Genomic DNA, 20660 nt, shown 5'->3' with positions numbered 1-20660 from the left:
TCCCCTACCTCTCTCCCTACCCCTCCCCTACCCCTCTCCCTATGCCTGCCCCTCCATCCCCCCACTCCCCCTCTCTCCCCCCTCCCTCCCCCCCTCTCTACTCCCCCCCTCTCTCTCCCCCCCCTCTCCATCCTCCCTCCTCTCTCTCCTCCTCCTCCTCTCCCCCTCTTTCTCCCCCCTCCCCCTCCATCCCCCTTGCCCTACCCCTCTTCCCTCCAGCCCCTCTCCCTTCACCCCCCCCCCCCCCCCCCCTCCACTCCCCCCCCTCTAAACCTCCACCCCATCTCCTCCTCCCTTTCCCCCCCCTCTCCCCTTCCCCCCTTCCCTTCTTTCCCCCCCCCTTAGCCTCCTCCCTCTCTCCCCCTCTCTCATCCCTTCTCTCTCTCCTCCTCTCCCTCACCCACCCTACCTCTCCACCCCTCCCCCCACCTCTCGACCCCCCTCTCTCTCTGTCTCTGCCTCTCTCTCTCTCTCTTCCCCTCCTCTCTCTCTGTCTCTGCCCCTTCTCTCTCTGCCCTCACTCTCTACCCCTCCCCCTCCCTCTCTCGATGCACCTGCAAGTTGGGGGCTATGCATCAGGAGATATCGCAATAATGGGGTAAAAGGAGCAAAGGAATAATATTAATATAACATCAAGGGGAGTAGTTAGTGTGTGTGTGTGTGTGTGTGTGTGCGCGGTGTGTGGTGTGTTGTGTGTGTGTGTGTGTGTGTGTGTGTGTGTGTGTGTGTGTGTGTGTGTGTGTGTGTGTGTGTGTGTGTGTGTGTGTGTGTGTGTGTGTGTGTGTGTGTGTGTGTGTGTGTGTGTGTGTGCGCGTGTGTGTGTGTGTGTCTGTCTGTCTTTTCAAATGTGATTCACATCTCAAAAACCCGACGCAATAACGGTGACATTTTTACATATTCCGGTAGAGATTTACATCATGATTTCAAAAATCCCGTCATCTGAAATTTTGATTTCCCGAGATTTTTACTAAAATTGTTCACCAATCTGACATCTTTTTTAAATCTAACGTGCTGAAGCGAGCTGATGACATCACAATGCCTTTGCTCCTCGTAACAAGTTGCGTAGAGTTTTCAACACGCAGCAATGAGCTGAGGAGCTGAGAAAGAGAGAGAGAGAGGGGGAGAAAGGGGGGTTGTACGGATGGGGGAGAGAAGGGAGGAGAGGGGGAATGAGAGGGGGAGAGAAAAGGGGGGAGAGGGAGGAGGAGAGAAGGGGAGGAGAGGGGGAGAGGGGGAGAGGGGGCCCTCCCTCTTATGTAAACACCTTTTGGTAAAAATTTACGATCAGCCAAACTACCGATTTATTTACTATGGACTAACATATTTACTTTGATAAAATGTATTTACCCTTCACCAATTTCCTCAATAAAACTTGTAAGATACCCAAGTTTATTTTATTGATATTCTGGGATAACTGCAGTTTCCAGGACATTACTACATAACCAATACAAATAAGGAATTAGATAAATGGGTTAATGTATTCAGGATATTGAAATTTTGAAATATTTTGATGACGTTAGCAATGTACACTCTTCGTATTAGAAATAAAGTAAGAGAATCATTCAATTATCTTTTTGCATTCTGCGTTGCAAGTATATACAGGATTTAAATAGCATTCTGCACCTACTGTTTTAGTATAATATTTCTTTAACAAGTTTATTTGCTACTTTCTAAACAAAGATTGATGAAGAGACGTGTGGAAAGTTGACGTAAAATAAGATAACTGTTCAAAATGATAAATTGGGAGATAATTTCCTTTTATCTTCTCACTTTAATCTCAATATGTTCTGTGGGATCCAGAAAAGAATCTGTGGAATAAAAATTTTGGCATGAATATTTACCAGCCAGATTATCGAGTGCTTAGAAATTCATTCATGTGGCACTATTTTTTCCCCCCAGTTTTCTGTGTATGAAAATAAACGTGTTTCAATGTAACACATGGTGCGATGATTTCCTGCACCTTTCTTGGAATTGCCCAGTTATTTTCTGTCATGAATCTGGTAGGCACTGATTACATGTTTAATGATGTCCATGCTCATTTATAGCCCTGCTGAAGGACATGAGCCTGCATTGATCCAAAACATGCCTGCAGGACACTCAGCCAAATAGAACGGGCACTGCAGCTGTGTGATTTAATGGGAACCTTCCTGAGTAAATCCCAGCTCGTGACTGGGTAATTTACTCAGGTAAGTTTCCTTTAAATTGCTTAGAAGTACCAACCTCCATACCCACAGGCTCATAAAACTGCTGACCTCATATTCAGTAAAATTGAACCTCTGGCTCTTCTCCATGCTAGTGCTTTTGATTAAATCGTATGAGAGCATCCTCATGATATTTATATGCATTCGTGAATGTATTCCCTTGGAGCTATATTTTGGTGCCTCCTACACCCACACACAACTGGCTGACCATCCGCTTCACCACTAACTTCCATCCGGCACTCAAATACACCTGGACCATTTCCAACACTTCCCTACCATTTCTTGACCTCTCTATCTCCATCGCAGGTGATAGACTTCTGACCGACATCCACTATAAACCCACTGACTCCCATGGCTATCTAGACTACACTTCTTCCCACCCTGCTTCCTGTAAGGACTCCATCCCCTACTCCCAATTCCTCCGTCTACACAGCAACTGCTCCCAGGATGAGGTGTTCCACACCAGGGCATCGGAAATGTCCTAATTCTCCCGGGAACGGGGGTTCCCCTCCCCTACTATATATAGATGAGGCTCTCACCAGGGTCTCTTCAATACCCCGTAACACTGCTCTCTCTCCCCATCCCCCCACTCGTAACAAGGGCAGAGTCTCCCCAAGTCCTCACCTTTCACCCCACCAGCCGTCACATACAACAAATAGTCCTCCGTCATTTTCGCCACCTACAACGTGACCCCACCACTCCCCACATCTTCCCATCTCCCCCCCTGTCTGCTTTCCGCAAAGACCGCTCCCTCCGTAACTCCCTGGTCAATTCTTCCTTTCCCTCCCGTACCACCCCCCTCCCCGGGCACTTTCCCTTGCAACTGCAAGAGATGCTACACTTGTCGCTTTACCTCCCCCCTCGACTCCATTCAAGGACCCAAGCAGTCGTTCCAGGTGCGACAGAGGTTCACCTGCATCTCCTCCAACCTCATCTATTGCATCCGCTGCTCCAGATGTCAGTTGATCTACATCAGCGAGACCAAGCGTAGGCTTGGCGATCGTTTCACAGAACACCTCCGCTCGGTCTGCATTAACCAACCTGACCTCCCAGTGGCTCAGTACTTCAACTCCCCCTCCCATTCCGAATCCGACCTTTCTGTCCTGGGCCTCCTCCATGGCCAGAGTGAGCACCACCGGAAATTGGAGGAGGAGCACGTTATACATGGGGTGATTTTATACAGGTGTACTAGGTCATGAGGGGAATAGGTAGAGTAGATGCAGAATAGGGGAATCAAGAACCAGAGGTTATATGTTTATGATGAGAGGGGAAAGGTTTGATAGGAACCTCAGGGCAGCATTTTCATACAGATACTGGTGGGTAAATGGAAGGAGCTGCCAGAGGAGGTAGTTAAGATAGATACTATAACACCATTGAAAAGACATTTGGACAGGTACATGGGCGGGATATGGGCCAAATGCACGCAGGCAGGGCTCGTGTAGATTGGGATTCTTGGTCATCATGGGCACGTTGAGCTGAAGTATCCATGCTGTATGACTTTAGATAACATGTAAGTTGGTTTTTGTAACCAATCTGTCATGTCATCTTATATTGATCTGTTGTATAAAATGGTTTGTTATATGTTGTTTCATATGTTCATGCTTTATGTGGTGGGCTCAAATGCAAAAATCCCAGCCGACAAAATCTGCATTTTTTTAATAGTAATGCTCTATAAAATTGGGAATTTACTTTTTTAAATCTTTGTTAACCTACCTTGGAGTTTCCTTTATTGACACTAAATTGACACTATAATGTTGATTATTATTAATTGTTGTGAGCACATTGGTTTCATACTTACCACTGAATAATGGGGAGAATGAACATCTAAGGGATCATTGTCATACCTCGGTTTTAATTCATCAGTGCATGCAAACAAAAAAGCTTTCCTTTATTACTCAAAGCATTTGGGTATTCTAATTTATAATTAGTTGATCAGGCAAGCTCAGAGATATACAAAGCATTCACATATTGTGGTGTGCATTTGTAAATTGCTCGTTCTAAGCTTCCCCCCAGTCAAGTTTCAGTCAAAAATCACTGAGTCAAGTGATTTAAGCATCTAAACTTTAGTTTGACAAAACACAATTGCAGTTCCCACTACTGTACCTAACCACCGCGGGTTTGATCCTCGTATCTGCCTGATCAAGCCCGCTAGGCCTTGCTCAAACAGAGACACCCTAGAAGGTCACGCAGTCCTAAGCGCTCTCCCAGAAGATCGACGCAGGACCTCGTGACAGCGGACTTTTATAGGACCTCCGGACCTCAAGGGGCCGAACCACATGGGGGTGGTCTCTTTACAATACAATAACAAATATTGGATTTATATAACAAATAATCAAGGTACAGGAGCCTGAAGACTGCAACGACCAGGTTCAGGAATAGCTACTTCCCCACAATCATCAGGCTATTAAACTTGTCTCGAACAAAACTCTGAACATTAATAGCCCATTGTCTGTTATTTGTACTTTATCAGTTTATTTATTCATGTGTGTATATATTTATATAATGGTATATGGACACACTGATCTGTTTTATAGTCATGCCTACTATGTTCTGTTGTGCTGAAGCAAAGCAAGAATTTCATTGCCCTATCAGGGACACGACAATAAACTCTCTTGAATCTTGAATCTTGAATCTTGAAATATCGATTAACCCCATACATGACAGACATTTCCCTAACCCAATAATACAGTGGCTAATACATTGTTTTCAAACAGAGTTTCTCAGAGGAAACAAACATCACAACATGTACCCTGATAACCAGACAAGGCTCAATCCAATCAACATCCAACAAAGTAAAGCTTTGCAACATTATTTACAATGTGTATGCAGGGCCGGCCCTAGGCCGATTGGACCGATTTTTCCAAATTGGGCCCCGCACCCAATGGGGGCCCCTGCGTTAATTTTCCGTATTATATATGGAAATACAAATTTGCTATGTTAAATAAAGATTTAAAAAAAACATTCACCATACGGATTTTTTTACAAAACGAACATGGATAACAAACGGTGTGTTAACTGCTGCTGTAACACTTGTAAACAGGCAGTAGTTAGCAAGTAGTTAAACAATTCCTCAGTAAATGCGTTATATTGTGTCACTCGCTGCCACCGGAGCAGATCCAGGGAGAGGGTGGGAGTCTACAGGGCAGCAAACCCCAGCACCACAGTGAACTCAGCCGTGAGTATTCAAGGCTAAACGCCGGGAGCAGGCAGGCTGGCTGTGTGTGAGTGCGGGTGGGTGGGGGGGAGAGAGAGAGAGAGAATTGGAGAGAGAAGAGAGAGAGGAAGGGGGGAGAGAGAGAGGGGGGTATTGGAGAGAAGAGAGAGGGAGAGAGAGAAGAGGAGGGAGAGTTGGAGAGAGAGAGAGAGTTGGAGAGAGAGAGGGGAGAGGGGGGGGGGGGGGGGGGTGCAGAGAAGGGGGGGGAGAGAGAGAGAGAGTTCTCCCTTCTGCCTCACCACCATTGTTGGCTGCCCTGTGTGAGGTGATTGGAGACCAAAATCACCAGTTACCCTTTAGATCTCCCTCTCCCTACCTCTCTCCCTACCCCCCTCCCCCCCCCTCCCCTTGCCTCCTACTTTAGAGAGGGGGGGGGGGTGAGGATGAGGGAAGGAAGGGGTGAGAGGGCGGAGGGGAGAGAGGAGTGTGCCTTGCTTGGTGGAGAAGAGGGATGTGGGAACGCTGTACGCAGGTGGTAACTTACTCTCACACTGGGATCCCCCCCGACATTGCGCAGTTTATCTGACTCCCTGCATCTCCCCCCCCCCCCTATGGATCAAAGGAAATTTGCAACTTTCCGGATCGAAACCCTTCTTTAGACCCGGCCCGAAACGTTGGCTATTTCCTTCGCTGCATAGATGCTGCCTCACCCGCTGAGTTTCTCCAGCATTTTTATCTTACTTCGATTTTCCAGCATCTACAGTTAATTCTTAGATGTTTTGCGGTGATGGCTGCATCTGACGTTTCCTTTCTGTTGGGGGGGGGGGGTTGGGAGGGGAAGAGTCCTGGCCCGTGGTGGCTCCTGATAAGTCATGTGTTCCCTCCGCGGGTGCTGCCTGGCCCGCTGAGTTCCTCCAGCACTCTGTGTTTTTTGTTTGTCTCTGAAGTTGAAGGTGGATCCCCCTGTGTCTATCTTCAACTCCCTGTCTGTGGTGGCTCAGCGGGACGGGCAGGGGCTCCGGGGAGAGAGTAGCGGTTCTGGTCGAGACCCTTCTTCAGACAATCACAAATACTCTCACCGACGAGAGTTCAGTTCAGTCTAAAGAAGGGTCTTTTCTCCAGAGTCACTGCGCGTAACCTCAATTGATCCCTTGTTCGCGCTGACACAGGAGTAAGCTCCACCGCCCGCTGTGATGTTATCAATCACCCGCTGACCCACTCCGCTCTATGATCTTTTCTCTTGAGCTGGTCCCCTCACTGTTCAAACGGAGAGCACTGCCAGAGGTGAGCGGGCCGGCAGAAGGCGCTGAGATGGCAGTCGGTTCCGCTGTCCGATGATGGAGGCCGCTCGTAGCCGTGCGAGCTGCTTCTCTCCCCGGCTACAATGCAGTGGCTCTGCGCCCGCAGCACCGCGGCAGTGGTGAGTGAGTGTTACTGGCATGAACCCGACCCCCTCCTTCTCAACGCTCCTTCCCTGCTCGCAACTTTACCCCTGGCTAGACTCCCCACACTCTGTGAAAGGAACTCCCCCGAATTGTCATGTTACTCACGACACGTGACTCAATCATAATGATTTATTTATAGATTTCTACACAAAAAAAAATCCCAATTGGGCCCCGCACCTCCTAAGGCCGGCCTTGTGTGTATGACTGGTCTGCATTCATCCAATCCATTCTATGCATTTTGCACCTAATTGTCAGGGTCTGCAGATGTTCCCATTCTCTTCCTGCAGTTCTGATCTAGGCTTTAGAAAAACTGTCACCACTCTGCAGCTTGCATCATTTCTACAGAAAGCACTTTCAAATTGACCAAATGGCCTAGCAGCCCCGAAGCCTTTACTCAATTTTAGGGTTCGAGCCTCTACAATTTGACCAGGAATAACACATTGAGAGGTTTCCCTCCATTAAAGTGACTTTATAAATATTCTCAGGTGATACTGATGATCAAAAGATAAATTTTTCCTCAAGATTCCAGCACCTGCAGTTTCTAACATCTTTATTCTCAGATGACATTCTCGTATAGTATACATCTGATGCAGTGTCTTGCAGGAAAGGATAACTGGACTTTAAGCAGGGGAATTTGCAGAGATTGAGTCAGCAGGGGTTATAAGTCTCCCCATTATCACGCAATATTTGTTAAGAATATGCACAATATATTTGCTATCTGCCTCTCTGTTACTGGTCAAATTTACATTCCTAAGTACCTGTACTGTATATACCTAAACTCCAAGAGTTAAACTAAAAAGAACAACTAAACTATTTGTAGTTATGTCCCTTGGAAACCAGATGCTTAAGAAGATTTTACTGAAGTTTCAAGACTTTAAATGAAATAGGTACATGGAAACTAATTCCACTAATTGGATGGTCTATGTTCAGAGGGCAGTCTAAAAAGTTAGAGCTTGTCAATAGACAATAGACAATAGGTGCCGGAGTAGGCCATTCGTCCCTTCAAGCCAGTACCGCCATTCAATGTGATCATGGCTGATCATCCACAATCAGTACCCCGTTTCTGCCTTCTCTCCATATCCCTTAACTCCGCTATCCCTAAGAGCTCGATCTAACTCTCTTTTGAGAACATCCAGAGAACCAGCCTCCACCGCCTTCTGAGGCAGAGAATTCCACACACTCATAACTCCCTGTGTGAAAAATGTTTTTCCTCATCTCCGTTCTAAAGGGCCTGTCCCACATCGGGGACCTAATTGGCAAATTTAGAAAAGTTTGCACTCGACTCAAACTTGCAGCATGGTCGACATGTGGTCCTAGGAGGTCACTGTAATTCTCCTTCATGCTCGAGGAAAGTTCCCGCATATTCACGGCCTCAGTTTGGTCGAGGAAACTTTTTCAGCATGCTGAAAAATTTTCCGCGAGTAAAAATTGGTCGGCGTGGTACTTTTGAATTCTTAGTGCAGTGGAGTGGGGTCGCTATGTAGTTATAGGCAGTCAAGGGCAGCCGTAGGCAATCTCCTTTGCTGACCGGGCATTTTAATTAGCTCATTGGAGTTTTCAGAACCAAGGAAAACCAACTGGTAATGTTAAATGCCCTTCTCTCTCATGCTCTCCCCTTCTCTCTCCCCTTCTCTCCGCACTCTCTAAAGGACTTACAGTACACTGTGACAGCCGCCTTTTACCAGTGCTCCCCCACTTTCCCAGGCCCTCACCTTTGCGATGTGTGTGTGTGTGTGTGTGTGTGTGTGTGTGTGTGTGTGTGTGTGTGTGTGTGTGTGTGTGTGTGTGTGTGTGTGTGTGTGTGTGTGTGTGTGTGTGTGTGTTGTGTGTGTGTGTGTGTGTGTGTGTGTGTGTGTGTGTGTGTGTGTGTGTGTGTGTGTGTGTGTGTGTGTGTGTGTGCGCGCTAATGGTCGATCCAGCTTGCAGTTTCATTGCTGACGGTCGATCTAGCTCGAGGTTTTTCAGGAGAGTGCCCTCGAGCTTGAAAGTCGAAGACAGTTGCAGAAAAGTTGCGTTAGTGGGACAGGCCCTTAAATGGCTTACCATTTCTTGAACTTAAACTATGGCCTCTGGTTCAGGACTCCCCCAACATTGGGAACATGTTTCCTGCCTCTAGCATGTCCAAACCCCTAATAATCTTGTATGTTTCCATAAGATCGCCTCTCATCCTTCTAAATTCCGCAGTATACAAGCCCAGCCGCTCCAATCTATCAACATATGACAGTCCCGCCATCCCGGGAATTAACCTCGTGAACCTACTCTGCACTCCCTCAATAGCAAGAATGTCCTTCCTCAAGTTTGGCGAACAAAACTGCACGCAATACTCCAGGTGTGGTCTCACTAGGGCCTGTATAACTGCAGGAGGACCTCTTTGCTCCAATACTCAACTCCTCTTGTTAATAGGGCCAACATGCCCTATTGCTTTCTTCACTGCCTGCTGTACCTGCATGCTTACTTTCAGTGACTGATGAAAAAGACCTCCAGAACCCGTTGTACTTGGCCTTTTCCCAACTTGCGCCATTTAGATAATAATCTGCCTTGCTGTTTTTGCCACCAAAGTGGATAACCTCACATTTATCCACATTAAACTTCATCTGCCATGCATCTGCCCACTCCCCCAATCTGTCCAAGTCACCCTGCATTCTCATAGCATCCTCCTCACAGTTCACACTACCACCCAGCTTTGTGTCATCTGCAAATTTGCTAATGTTACTTTTAATCCCTTCATCCAAATCATTAATATATATTGCAAATAGCTGTTGTCCCAGCACCGAGCCTTGTGGTATCCCATTAGTCACTGCCTGCCATTCTGGAAGGGACTCGTTAATCCCTAATCTTTGTTTCTTGTCTCCCAACCAATTTTCTATCCTTATCAGCATCTTACCCCCAATACAATGTGCCCTAATTTTGCCCTAATCATGCTTGACTAATCTCCTATATGGGACCTTATCAAATGCTTTCTGACACATCCAGGCACCCTACATCCACTGGCTCTCCATTATCCACTATCATGATTACATCCACAAAAAATTCCAGAAGATTAGTCAAGCATGATTTCCCCTTCGTAAATCCATGCTGACTCAGACCGATCCTGCTATTGCTATCCAAATGTGCTGCTATTTCATCTTTTATTATTGACTCCAGCATCTTCCCCACCACCGATGTCAGGCTAACTGGTCTATAATTCCCTGTTTTCTCTCTGCCGCCTTTCTTAAAGAGTGGGACAACATTAGCTACCCTCCAATCCACAGGAACTAATCCTGAATCTATAGAACATTGGAAAATTATCATGAATGCACCCACAATTTCTAGAGCCACTCCCTTAAGCACCCTGGATGCAGACTGTCAGGCCCTGGGGATTTATCAGCCTTCAGTCCCATCAGTCTACCCAACACCATTTTCTGCCTAATGTGAATCTCCTTCAGTTCCTCCGCCAGCCCAGATCCTCTGGCTAATACATGGTTGTGTCCTCCTTAGTGAAGACGGATCCAAAGTACCTGTTCAACTCACCTGCCATTTCCTTGTTCCCCATAATAAATTCACTCTTTTCAGTCTTCAAGGTTCCAACTTTGGCCTTAACTAGTTTTTTCCTCATCACATACCTAAAAAAGCTTTTACTATCCTCCTTTATATTCTTGGCTAGCTTACCTTCGTACCTCACCTTTTCTCCCCATATTGCCCCTTTCGTTATCTTCTGGTGCTCTTTAAAAGTTTCCCAATGCTCTGGCTTCCCGCTCATCTTTGCTATGTGATATTTCTTCTCTTTTATTTTTATACTCTCGCTGACTTCCCTTGTCAGCCATGGCCTGCCTTACTCCCCTTGAAATCTTTCTTCCTCTTTGGAATGAACCGATCCTGCACCTTCTACATTATTCCCAGAAATACCTGCCATTGTTGTTCCACTGGCATCCCTGCTAGGATATCTTTCCAGGCAACTTTGGCCAACTCCTCCTTCATGGCTCCATAGTCCCCTTTGCTCAACTGTAATATTGACACCTCTGATTTACTTTTCTCCCTCTCACATTGTAGATTAAAACTTATCATATTATGGTTACTGCCTCCTAATGGCTCCTTTACCTCGAGTTCCCTTATCAAATCCAGTTCATTGCGCAACACTGTCCAGAATTGCCTTCTCCCTGGTAGGCTCCAGTACAAGCTGCTCTAAGAATCCATCATGGAGGCATTACACAAACTCCCTTTCTTGGGATCCAGTTCCAACCTGATTTTTCCAGTCTATCTGCATGTTGAAATCTCCCATAACCACCGTAGCATTACCTTTGCGACATGCCAATTTCATCTCTTGATTCAACTTGCACCCTATATCCAGGCTACTGTTTGGGGGCCTGCAGATAACTCCCATAAGGGTCTTCTTACCCTTACAATTCCTCAGTCCTTCCACGAATTACGTTATGAATACATGTAAAGGGCTGTAGAAGTTGGAAGTTTATTCCCTAAATTGGAATTAATACAAAGTGAATCAATCTGATGTCCACAATTGATAGATTTTTATTAACCAGATGTATTAATTTATTTTGAGCTAAGACAGATTTATGAAGCTAGATAGCAGATCATCCATAAATTGATCAAATAGTAAAATAAGCTTTTGCAGCAGAAAGTCTTGCTCACTGCTCATTATCAACCAAAATCTGGCAACAAGCAACAAAGTTAGTTACGAGGGCACATAGTTGGGAGCTTCTTATAGGATGATGGCGAGACAAAGAGGTTTAGCTAGAGGAATCCAGTGCTTAGGACTTTGGGAGCTGAAGATGCAACAGTTAACAAGGAAAGAATTAAAACTGGAACTCCACAAGAGACCAGAATTTGAGGAGCTCATATGTTTCATGGATCTAGGATTGGAGATAATTGATCAAATACATAATCTACCTTGCTTTGATGCCATGATAAAATAATTTTGTGTGAATTTAATATAATGTCATTGAACAAATGTTGTCAAGCTCCTTACAAAATTAACTGTGTAGTTCTTGGTTTATTTCTAACATTTTGAGGTTCAAGTTGTTTCCAGAAATATTCATTAAAAAATTCCCTGTTAACAATGACTTCCTTCACTTTTTCTCACTTTGCTCGTACAGTCCAAAGCCAACACTTGAAGAAGTGGAGTCCTGGGGACAGTCTTTTGACAAGTTAATGAAAAGCCCTGCAGGAAGAAATGCATTCCGAGGGTTTTTACGAACAGAGTACAGTGAGGAAAATATGTTGTTCTGGCTGGCTTGTGAGGACCTTAAAAATGAAGTCAACAATCTTCTTGTTAAGGAGAAGGCAAGATTAATATATGAGGATTATATATCCATCCTTTCACCAAAAGAGGTGAGTTTATGTTACATTAAATATTTTGTGGATGTTAAATCAAATATACTAACAATGGTAACCAGATTCTCTTCAGGAATACCTCAAAAATGCACTTAATAATTCCAAAATGTGATTTTGCGATTATACAACAGAGTGACACAATCTAATTGCACAGAAAAAATGCACAAATAATGATGGATGTAGGCAGGATTAACGCATGTTTCTCGCATTGGTTAATGACTCCAGGACAAGTCGTTAGCAGCTGAAGAAAAACGATACAGATAGTGCAAGTTTCAGTAAAATAAAATGTAACCGTAGAAAAGAAAATAACTAGACTAAAGGCAAAGGTAGACAAAAATGCTGGAGAAACTCAGCAGGTGCAGCAGCATCTATGGAGCGAAGGAAATAGGTAACGTTTCGGGCCGAAACTCTTCTTCAGACTGATAGGGGGTGGCAGGTAGAAGGAAGGAAAAAGGAGGAGGAGGAGCCCGAGGGCTGGGGGATGGGAGGAGACAGCCCGAGGGCTAAGGAAGGGGAGGAGACAGCAAGGGCTAACAAAATTGGGAGAATTCAATGTTCATGCCCGCAGGATGCAGACTCCCCAAGCGGAATATGAGGTGCTGTTTCTCACTCTGCCAATGGAGGAGACCCAGGACAGAGAGGTCGGATTGGGAATGGGAAGGGAAGTTGAAGTGCTGAGCCACCGGGAGGTCAGGTAGGTTTATGCGGACCGAGCAGAGGTGTTCGGCGAAACGATCGCCCAACCTCCGCTTAGTCTCACCGATGTAGATCAGCTGACATCTAGAGCAGCAGATGCAGTAGATGAGGTTGGAGGAGATACAGGTGAACCTCTGACGCACCTGGAACGACTGCTTGGGTCCTTGAATGGAGTCGAGGGGGGAGGTAAAGGGACAGGTGTTGCATTTCTTGCGGTTGCAACGGAAAGTGCCCGGGGAGGGGGTGGTACGGGAGGGAAGGGAAGAATTGACAAGAGAGTTGCGGAGGGAGCGGTCTTTGTGGAAAGCAGACAGGGGGGGAGATGGGAAGATGTGGCGAGTGGTGGGGTCACGTTGGAGGTGGCGGAAATGACGGAGGATTATTTGTTGTATGTGACGGCTGGTGGGGTGAAAGGTGAGGACTAGGAAGACTCTGCCCTTGTTGCGAGTGCGGGGATGGGGAGAGAGAGCAGTGTTGCGGGGTATGGAAGAGACCCTGGTGTGAGCCTCATCTATTGTGGAGGAGGGGAACCCCCGTTCCCTGAAGAATGAGGACATTTCAGATGCCCTGGCGTGGAACGCCTCATCCTGGGAGCAGATGCGGTGTAGGCGGAGGAATTGGGAGTAGGGGATGGAGTCCTTACAGGAGGCAGGGTGGGAAGAAGTGTAGTCCAGATAGCCATGGGAGCCAGTGGGTTATAACCCCCAGCCCTTGGGCTCCTCCTCCTCCTTTTTCCTTCCTTCTCCCCGCCACCTCCTATCAGTCTGAAGAAGGGTTTCGGCCCGAAACGTTACCTATTTCCTTCGTCCATAGATGCTGCTGCACCCGCTGAGTTTCTCCAGCATTTTTATGTACCTTCGATTTTCCAGCATCTGCAGTTCCTTCTTGAACACCTAGGCTAAAGGCAAAATGGTCTGATGATCAAGGACTAAAAAACCTATTTAACTACAAGAGCTGCAAATGAGAGATATACGTTTATGAAATTATTTTAAAGTGTATTAACCTTAGCTGTAACCTTCCCCCCTTTTCTCCTTGATCCATAAATACGGTGCATTAAATGTCCATGGTTCTCAAAGGCCAATCTTTAAGTACGAAACAAGGAAAAGGTTATTTAGCCTATTGACCCCATTAATTCCACAATTAAAATGATATGTCATAGATTCCAGCAGAATGTGCTTAATGATGCATGTAGCTAGAATATTGCCCAGGAAAGAAAACATTCAAACCTTCTTCTTAAGCCGCACAGCTACTTTTTAAACAAAACACTGTAGATATGGAATACACAATCTTTGACCAAAGTTCGGTCAAACATCATTAATGTAGAGAGAAAGAGGGTCAATGTTGATGACCTTTCATTAGAATACAAAACTAAGTGACTTAAGAGTTGTGATATCAACTTGGGGCGGCACAGTGACACAGCGGTAGAGTTAAGGGCCTGGCTCACTGTACGAGGTAATTCAAGAGCTCGCCCGAGTTTTAAAAATTAAACAAACTCGTGGTAAGCACGTAGAATGTACGTAGCGGGTACGTCAGAGCTCGGGACATCTCTTAGCAGCTCGTAACGCTAACGGCAGGTACTCGGGAAACGCAGTAAGCTCGTGAAGACTCGTGAAGATTTTTCAACATGTTGAAAAATGTCCACGAGAGCCCCAAGTACCTACTCACGGATATTACCATAATTCTCTGTTTCGAATCAGAGGAAACTCGGGATGACTCTTGAATTAGCGCGTACAGTGGGACAGGCCCTTAACTGCCTTGCAGCACTTGCACCGTCGGAGACCCGAGTGTTGGCTGTACGGAGATTGTACGTTCTTCCCATGACTGCGTGGGTTTTCTCCGAGATCTTCGGTTTCCTCCCACGTACAGGTTAGAAGGCTAATTGGCTTGGTAAATGTAAAAATTGTCCCCAGTGTGTGTAGGGTATTGTTAATATGCAAGGATCTCTGGTTGGCACGGACCCGGTAGGACGAAGGGCCTGTTTCCGTGCTGTATCTCTAATCTTATAATCTAATCTAATTAACTAATTTGTGGCCAATGTTCAATCCTAATCCAACTAAGCAGTGGAATCATTAGTAAGAAGAGTTGCTCTGAGATGTTGTAAGACTATCTCTACAATTCTGGGACGTTTGCAAGGGTTGCATATCAGATTCAGAGATATTACTGAGAGCTGGACAGAGGAATGAAGTCGGACCTCCTTTACACACACTATTTATGTTAAAGGAATTGACATAATATTAAATGTGTGGTCGTGAGGGAGTAAAGATGGGGATTTTTGTAATCGCTATTTACTAATCCCTTGAAAGCTCTTTCTACTGATGTAAAATATTGTGACAGATTATCAACACAATAAGAGTCTGTCAATGTTTGAAGCAGATTGCACCAGGAATCAAGTCAGTCTGAAAAAAATACTTTGAATTAACTTGATCCTAATCTAAAAATAACAAAACATAGGTGTTGTTAAAATATTCTTCGATCAAACAAATACCATGGTTGTAACAAATAACCTAATTGTTAAAAGATCACAATATAATAATGTGCAATTGTGAGTAAATTATTGTTACCGTTCCATAAACGCATTCACCAACATTTTCTAAAATAAATAAATGTATTTTTGTTCTGTCAATCCAAGTAGAATTAAGCAGATTTCAGTTTCTTGGAAAGAATCGGATTAGTACTGACATATCAGATATAATTAAAATAGACCTGCCACTAGTAACAAAATGTGAAGAAACAACCAAGGCTGAGTTGCCACTGCACGTGCAAGAACGGATTGAGATTAAAACCAATTGCTCTTTTCAAAAATATTGCCAGAAGTAAGAATGGCACACAAAATGCTAAATAATAAAATGCTTTAAAAAAAATCTATTCATCTCTTAGAAGAGCTGCATAATAAATCTTGGAAAATATGGCTAGCATTATTCACTCCTATTCAATTGGAAGATATTATTCCTATCCCATTCCTATGTATGAACAATTTGAGAGCATAATTAAACTAGAATTTCCAAGAGAATTTCCTTATAGAAACATATAAAATTGTTAAGGGATTGGACAGGCCAAATGCAAGAAAAATGTTCCCGATGTTGTGGACGTCCAGAACCAGGGGTCACAGTTTAAGAATAAGGGGTGGTCTATTTAAGACTGAGATCAGTAAAAACTTTTTCACCCAGAGAGTTGTGAATCTGTGGAATTCTCTGCCATAGAAGGCAGTGGAGGCCAATTCACTGGATGTTTTCAAGAGAGTTAGATAGAGCTCTTAGGGCTAACGGAATCAAGGGATATGGGGAGAAAGCAGGAATGGGGTACTGGTTCTGGATGATCAGCCATGATCATATTGAATGGTGGTGCTGGCTCGAAGGGCCAAGTGGTCTACTCCTGCACCGATTTTCTATGTTTCTATAACATTCAGATGTCTCCCAGATCACCACTAGAGGGCTCTATAAGATATGCTGCACAAAGACACTCGGTGAGCTGGACCCATGAATAAACCGTGGGTATCTATCTATAAGCATTCTACATTATTGGCAGTAAAATACGGACCATAATATTGAAAGTGTGATAGTATTATTTTATTATCTTTGGCACACTGGTGTTTAACTGTATTAAATTTCAAAATTACCACAAGCTTAAAACAAGGTTAGGGTTTCAGATTGTTTAACCTTCACATTGTAAGATGAGTCAAGCCTAGAACCTGAATAATCTTCTACGCTAAGTTGAAAATTATATCAAAATGTTTTTTAAAAATCATCTACTAGCAGGAGATGTTTTTTAATGGTGGCCTTATTGGAAATAATCAATTTTTCTTTGTAATCCCAAAAGTCAGTATAATTTGAATATTTATCCTCTAGTATATTATGAACCCAAACCTAGCAGCTCATCTTTGTGGCATTAAAACAAGCTTGAATGAAAAAGTTAATACCTATGTAATTGAGAAAAGAATTTTATAAATCAAAGATGATTTATCTAATTAAAAACAGATACATTACCAAACCACTCTCAGAAGAGTGAAAAATCATCAAAGCAAAGAGAAGAAAAGAATATTGTTATGTTAGAAATGAATACATCTGTCATTTTATGTTTAACCAAAGTGGTATATCAAGAGGTAGGAAAAAATAGATGTAAGTTTAGTCCAGGTTATCGTTACAGTTTAGTTTATTGTAATATGTACCGAGGTGCAGAGAAAAGCTTTTGTTACGTGCTATGCAGTCTGATTTTACATTCCATAAATCAGTGACAAAGAGCACCCAGTTGTTCTACCTGCATTCCCATCTCGCTAAATGCTTGGCCGGTGAGGAGCTGGCTAGAAGCTTTTTCTCAGCAAGAATAGCCCTTCACTGTTTCCAAATTTTACTCGGTTTACTGTAAGTAAATAAGAAATTAATTCATGTAATTTAGACCGACTAAGGAATGTGGATGGACTAAACTTCATTACATTTGGAATTTATCTGCACTTACAGTTGTATTTTTATGACGTCCGGCCCCTAGCAACCTGGACTTTTCATCCATCAGTTACATTTCCCAGCATAGCTGATCCAAGAAAGTAGATTCTTCCTCACATTTCAGAACACCTGGGAAATAAAGATCTTGGAATTGGTTTTCGAAGTTAAAGTGGAGTTACTATGCTCATTCAGATAATCAAGGGCAGTTCAAGGGAGTTTGGACAGGTTTCTAGATGGCATCAGAACTGAAAATCTGTATTGATAAGTACAAAATGTGTGAAGGATCATCTTTTACCAGAAAGGATTCTATGGATTGCATACCATGAGTAAATTGGAACATTCAATGTTTATGTCTGAATTATTTTCAGATGAATCTGCGTGTTGGTAGTGGTTCTATTCCAGAAGTGTCTGAATAATACTTATACGGGTCTTGATAGATGAGAATAATTCAATGATAACGCTTTGGAGATATATCTGGTAAATTACGTCCATAGTTCTAAGTGTTAATTCTGTTCTAGCTGTTGTGTACGGCCCTGGATTTAAATAGATACAAACTCATAAGTATGGATGAATATATCTATAAAAAAACAAACCACCTCTATATTGTATGGAAGCTCTAATCGCAATGCATTTAATTCTTCAGTTATTGCTACTATGATAATTGAGTAGAGGATCACCCTCAAAATCCAATATTTTGAGCTTTAACTTTTGTTAAATTACTTAATTATATTACCCTATTGGATCAGTGATTTATATTGGTCAGTCCTAATGTCAGAAGAAGGTTCCTTTCCATAACTTCTTCCATCTCTTCCTATGGCTACGGTCTCCATTATTCCTGATTCCACTCCCAGACTCCTATTGTATTAGTTTCTGTGCACCGCCACTGCTTATCAGATTCATTTTTTTTTTACCCTTCATTAGTAGGGAGATTTTTCAACAACATGAGGTCTTCATAAAAGGCATCAGATTGATTCTTGTTCCTCTAATATTATTTTCATTACAATCCTACTCTCCTTCCTGTTTCATCATCCAAACGAAACATCTGTTTTTGTGCTAATTGTATGTAAATACTATTTCTTATTGAGATCATCCATGCTATCATTTTATTGCTCCAAAGTCCAATGAATGTTGCCTGCTGAAATGAAGGACAAAGAACATAAACACAGAGGCAGGGTTAGGCCAGTTTGACCTCCAATATGATCATGGCTGATCCTCCAGGAAACTTAAGCTAACACAAATGGATGTCTTCTCCAATCTATAGATTACCGGTACTTAAAAGTAGCGAAGAGGGGAGTTCATGTGCCTCTGCCCCGATACACATTTTTAAATAGGCATCCTTATGTTCAACCAGGTAGTAGATTCTTCTTATACTGAACAAGGGTACATTTATACATTTTCTATCCTGTTATTATTCTGTAAAATGGTTTTACAGAAATGTAGTATTCTGAAATTAATCTTTCATTAGTTCATATAAAAAGCACATTATACTCTGAAATAGCTGGTCCTTTTTTTTGTATTATTCTAAATTTAGGTCAGCCTTGATTCCAGAGTCCGCGAGGTCATCAACAGAAATATGCTTGAACCTACCCCTCATACATTTGATGATGCACAGCTTCAGATTTACACATTAATGCACAGAGACTCTTATCCAAGATTTATGAACTCTGCAGTCTACAAAACCCTGCTTCAATCCTTAATTGATACATCGTCAGAACCTTAAAGCCTTCCCGACTTTGTTTCTGAAAATAAAATAATGAAATGTCTGTGGGCTATTATTACTCGCAGGGACACTGGAGCTATTTGATCTTCACCAGAAAGTAATACTCAGGCAAATTTTACTAAGGATTTTAATGTCTATCTGCAGAGGGCTCTGAACACAGGCCAAAACACAGCTTCAGATCAACACAGCAAGATTCTCCAAAGGATGACTGATGAAATGTTAGTCGTTTTAAAAAGCCTGTAGTTGTATTTTTTACATGAAAAATTATTAACATGTACTCAAAGACAAGAGTTTGTATGTGGAAGTGCCTTGATGTTCCTCTAATGACATCGTCACCAGAGCGACATATGCTACAATACGGTTTAAAAGTCTCCTACCATTGAACATTATGATAATGATGCCACAACCACATTGGGCAGTACTTCCACTTGTCTTGGAGTATATTATACTTGATATATGTAAACATAATGCTGATGGAAACTAAATGGATCAACTTCAAGTATCGAAGCCAATGGTTTGAAAAACTACTGAAATACTGCCTATAAAGCATGTTGCAAGACCTCTATTATTTTAATATATTTTTCTTCAAATGCAATTTTTTTCATTATGATTTGTGAATACTTATAAAAATTAATTTCACAAATTTATTACTTGTTTTATTTTGCAAATGGAAAACAGACAAAATGTGGGCATTTCAATTATTTTCAAAAAATAAAGCACAAATAATTTTAATTTACAATTGTTTAGTGATCTGTCAAAACTGAATTAGTGTATACAATGTGATTAAAATCTTTTAAAAAGTAATATTTTGTTTATATATTGTACACGGCATAAAACATTTCTACGATTGTACAGAATCACCCACCTCTTCTTGGGAGAAAAATCCTTTCCCCACATTTTGCAAGGTTCATTCCTCCATTTAGATGATTTGAATGTAGTATTGATAGAAGTGTTGATAGTGTGCGGTGGTGCAGGGAGTAGTGTAGGAAAAATGTTCCCAATGTTGGGGGAATCCAGAACGATGGGCCGCAGTCTAAGAATAAAGGGGAGGCCATTTAATACTGAGGTGAGAAAATACGTTTTCACCCAGAGAGTTGTGAATTTGTGGAATTCCCTGCCACAGAAGGCAGTAGAGTCCAATTCACAAGATAAATTTAAAAGAGAGTTAGATAGAGCTCTAGGGGCTAGCGGAATCAAGGGATATGGGGAGAAGGCAGGCACGGGTTACTGATTGTGGATGACCAGCCCTGATTACAATGAATGGCGGTGCTGGCCAAATGCCCTCCTCCTGCACCTATGTTCTATGTTTCTATGTTTCTACTCCAATGACATACAGGTTTGTTGGTTAATAGGCTTGGTATAAATCCAAATTGTCCCTAGTGTGTAAAGGACAATGTTAATGTGCGGGGATCGCTGGTTGGTGTGGACTTGGTGGGCCGAAGAGCCTGTTTCCGCACTGTATCTCTAAACTAAAAAACTAAAGTATTGGGGAACTTTATACCCAGAAACTAATTTTTTTCTCTCCTATCCCTCGACATAGAAGTATTGTAGAAATGTATACCCAGAAACTCCTTTAATTCCCAGTTTCATTAAGCTAAGTAGAATCAAATGATCACATCAGGACACAATAGAGGAAATAGTATGGTCTTCTCATTTTAAATCAATTGCTGTACTATACTT

At 43.0% G+C, this 20660-nt stretch overlaps 1 protein-coding gene across 3 annotated transcripts in view; it reads left to right on the top strand.

Moving 5' to 3' along the window:
- The window catches only part of rgs20 (regulator of G protein signaling 20), a 104288-nt gene extending 84106 nt beyond the window's left edge, over nucleotides 1-20182 (top strand). For all 3 annotated transcript variants that reach the window (XM_055634075.1, XM_055634074.1, XM_055634073.1), the window contains 2 exons: nucleotides 11891-12125; nucleotides 18792-20182. In XM_055634075.1, coding sequence (XP_055490050.1) covers nucleotides 11891-12125; nucleotides 18792-18980 — 424 coding nt within the window. In that variant the 3' untranslated portion in view covers nucleotides 18981-20182. The remainder of the gene's footprint in view (nucleotides 1-11890; nucleotides 12126-18791) is intronic.
- Nucleotides 20183-20660: the final 478 nt, after the last annotated feature.

The sequence above is a fragment of the Leucoraja erinacea genome, chromosome 4 (assembly GCF_028641065.1).
Source record: "Leucoraja erinacea ecotype New England chromosome 4, Leri_hhj_1, whole genome shotgun sequence".
NCBI lineage: Eukaryota > Metazoa > Chordata > Chondrichthyes > Rajiformes > Rajidae > Leucoraja > Leucoraja erinaceus.
Note: the sequence above shows the minus strand (reverse complement) of the source record. Positions and strands in the feature narration are given on the sequence as shown.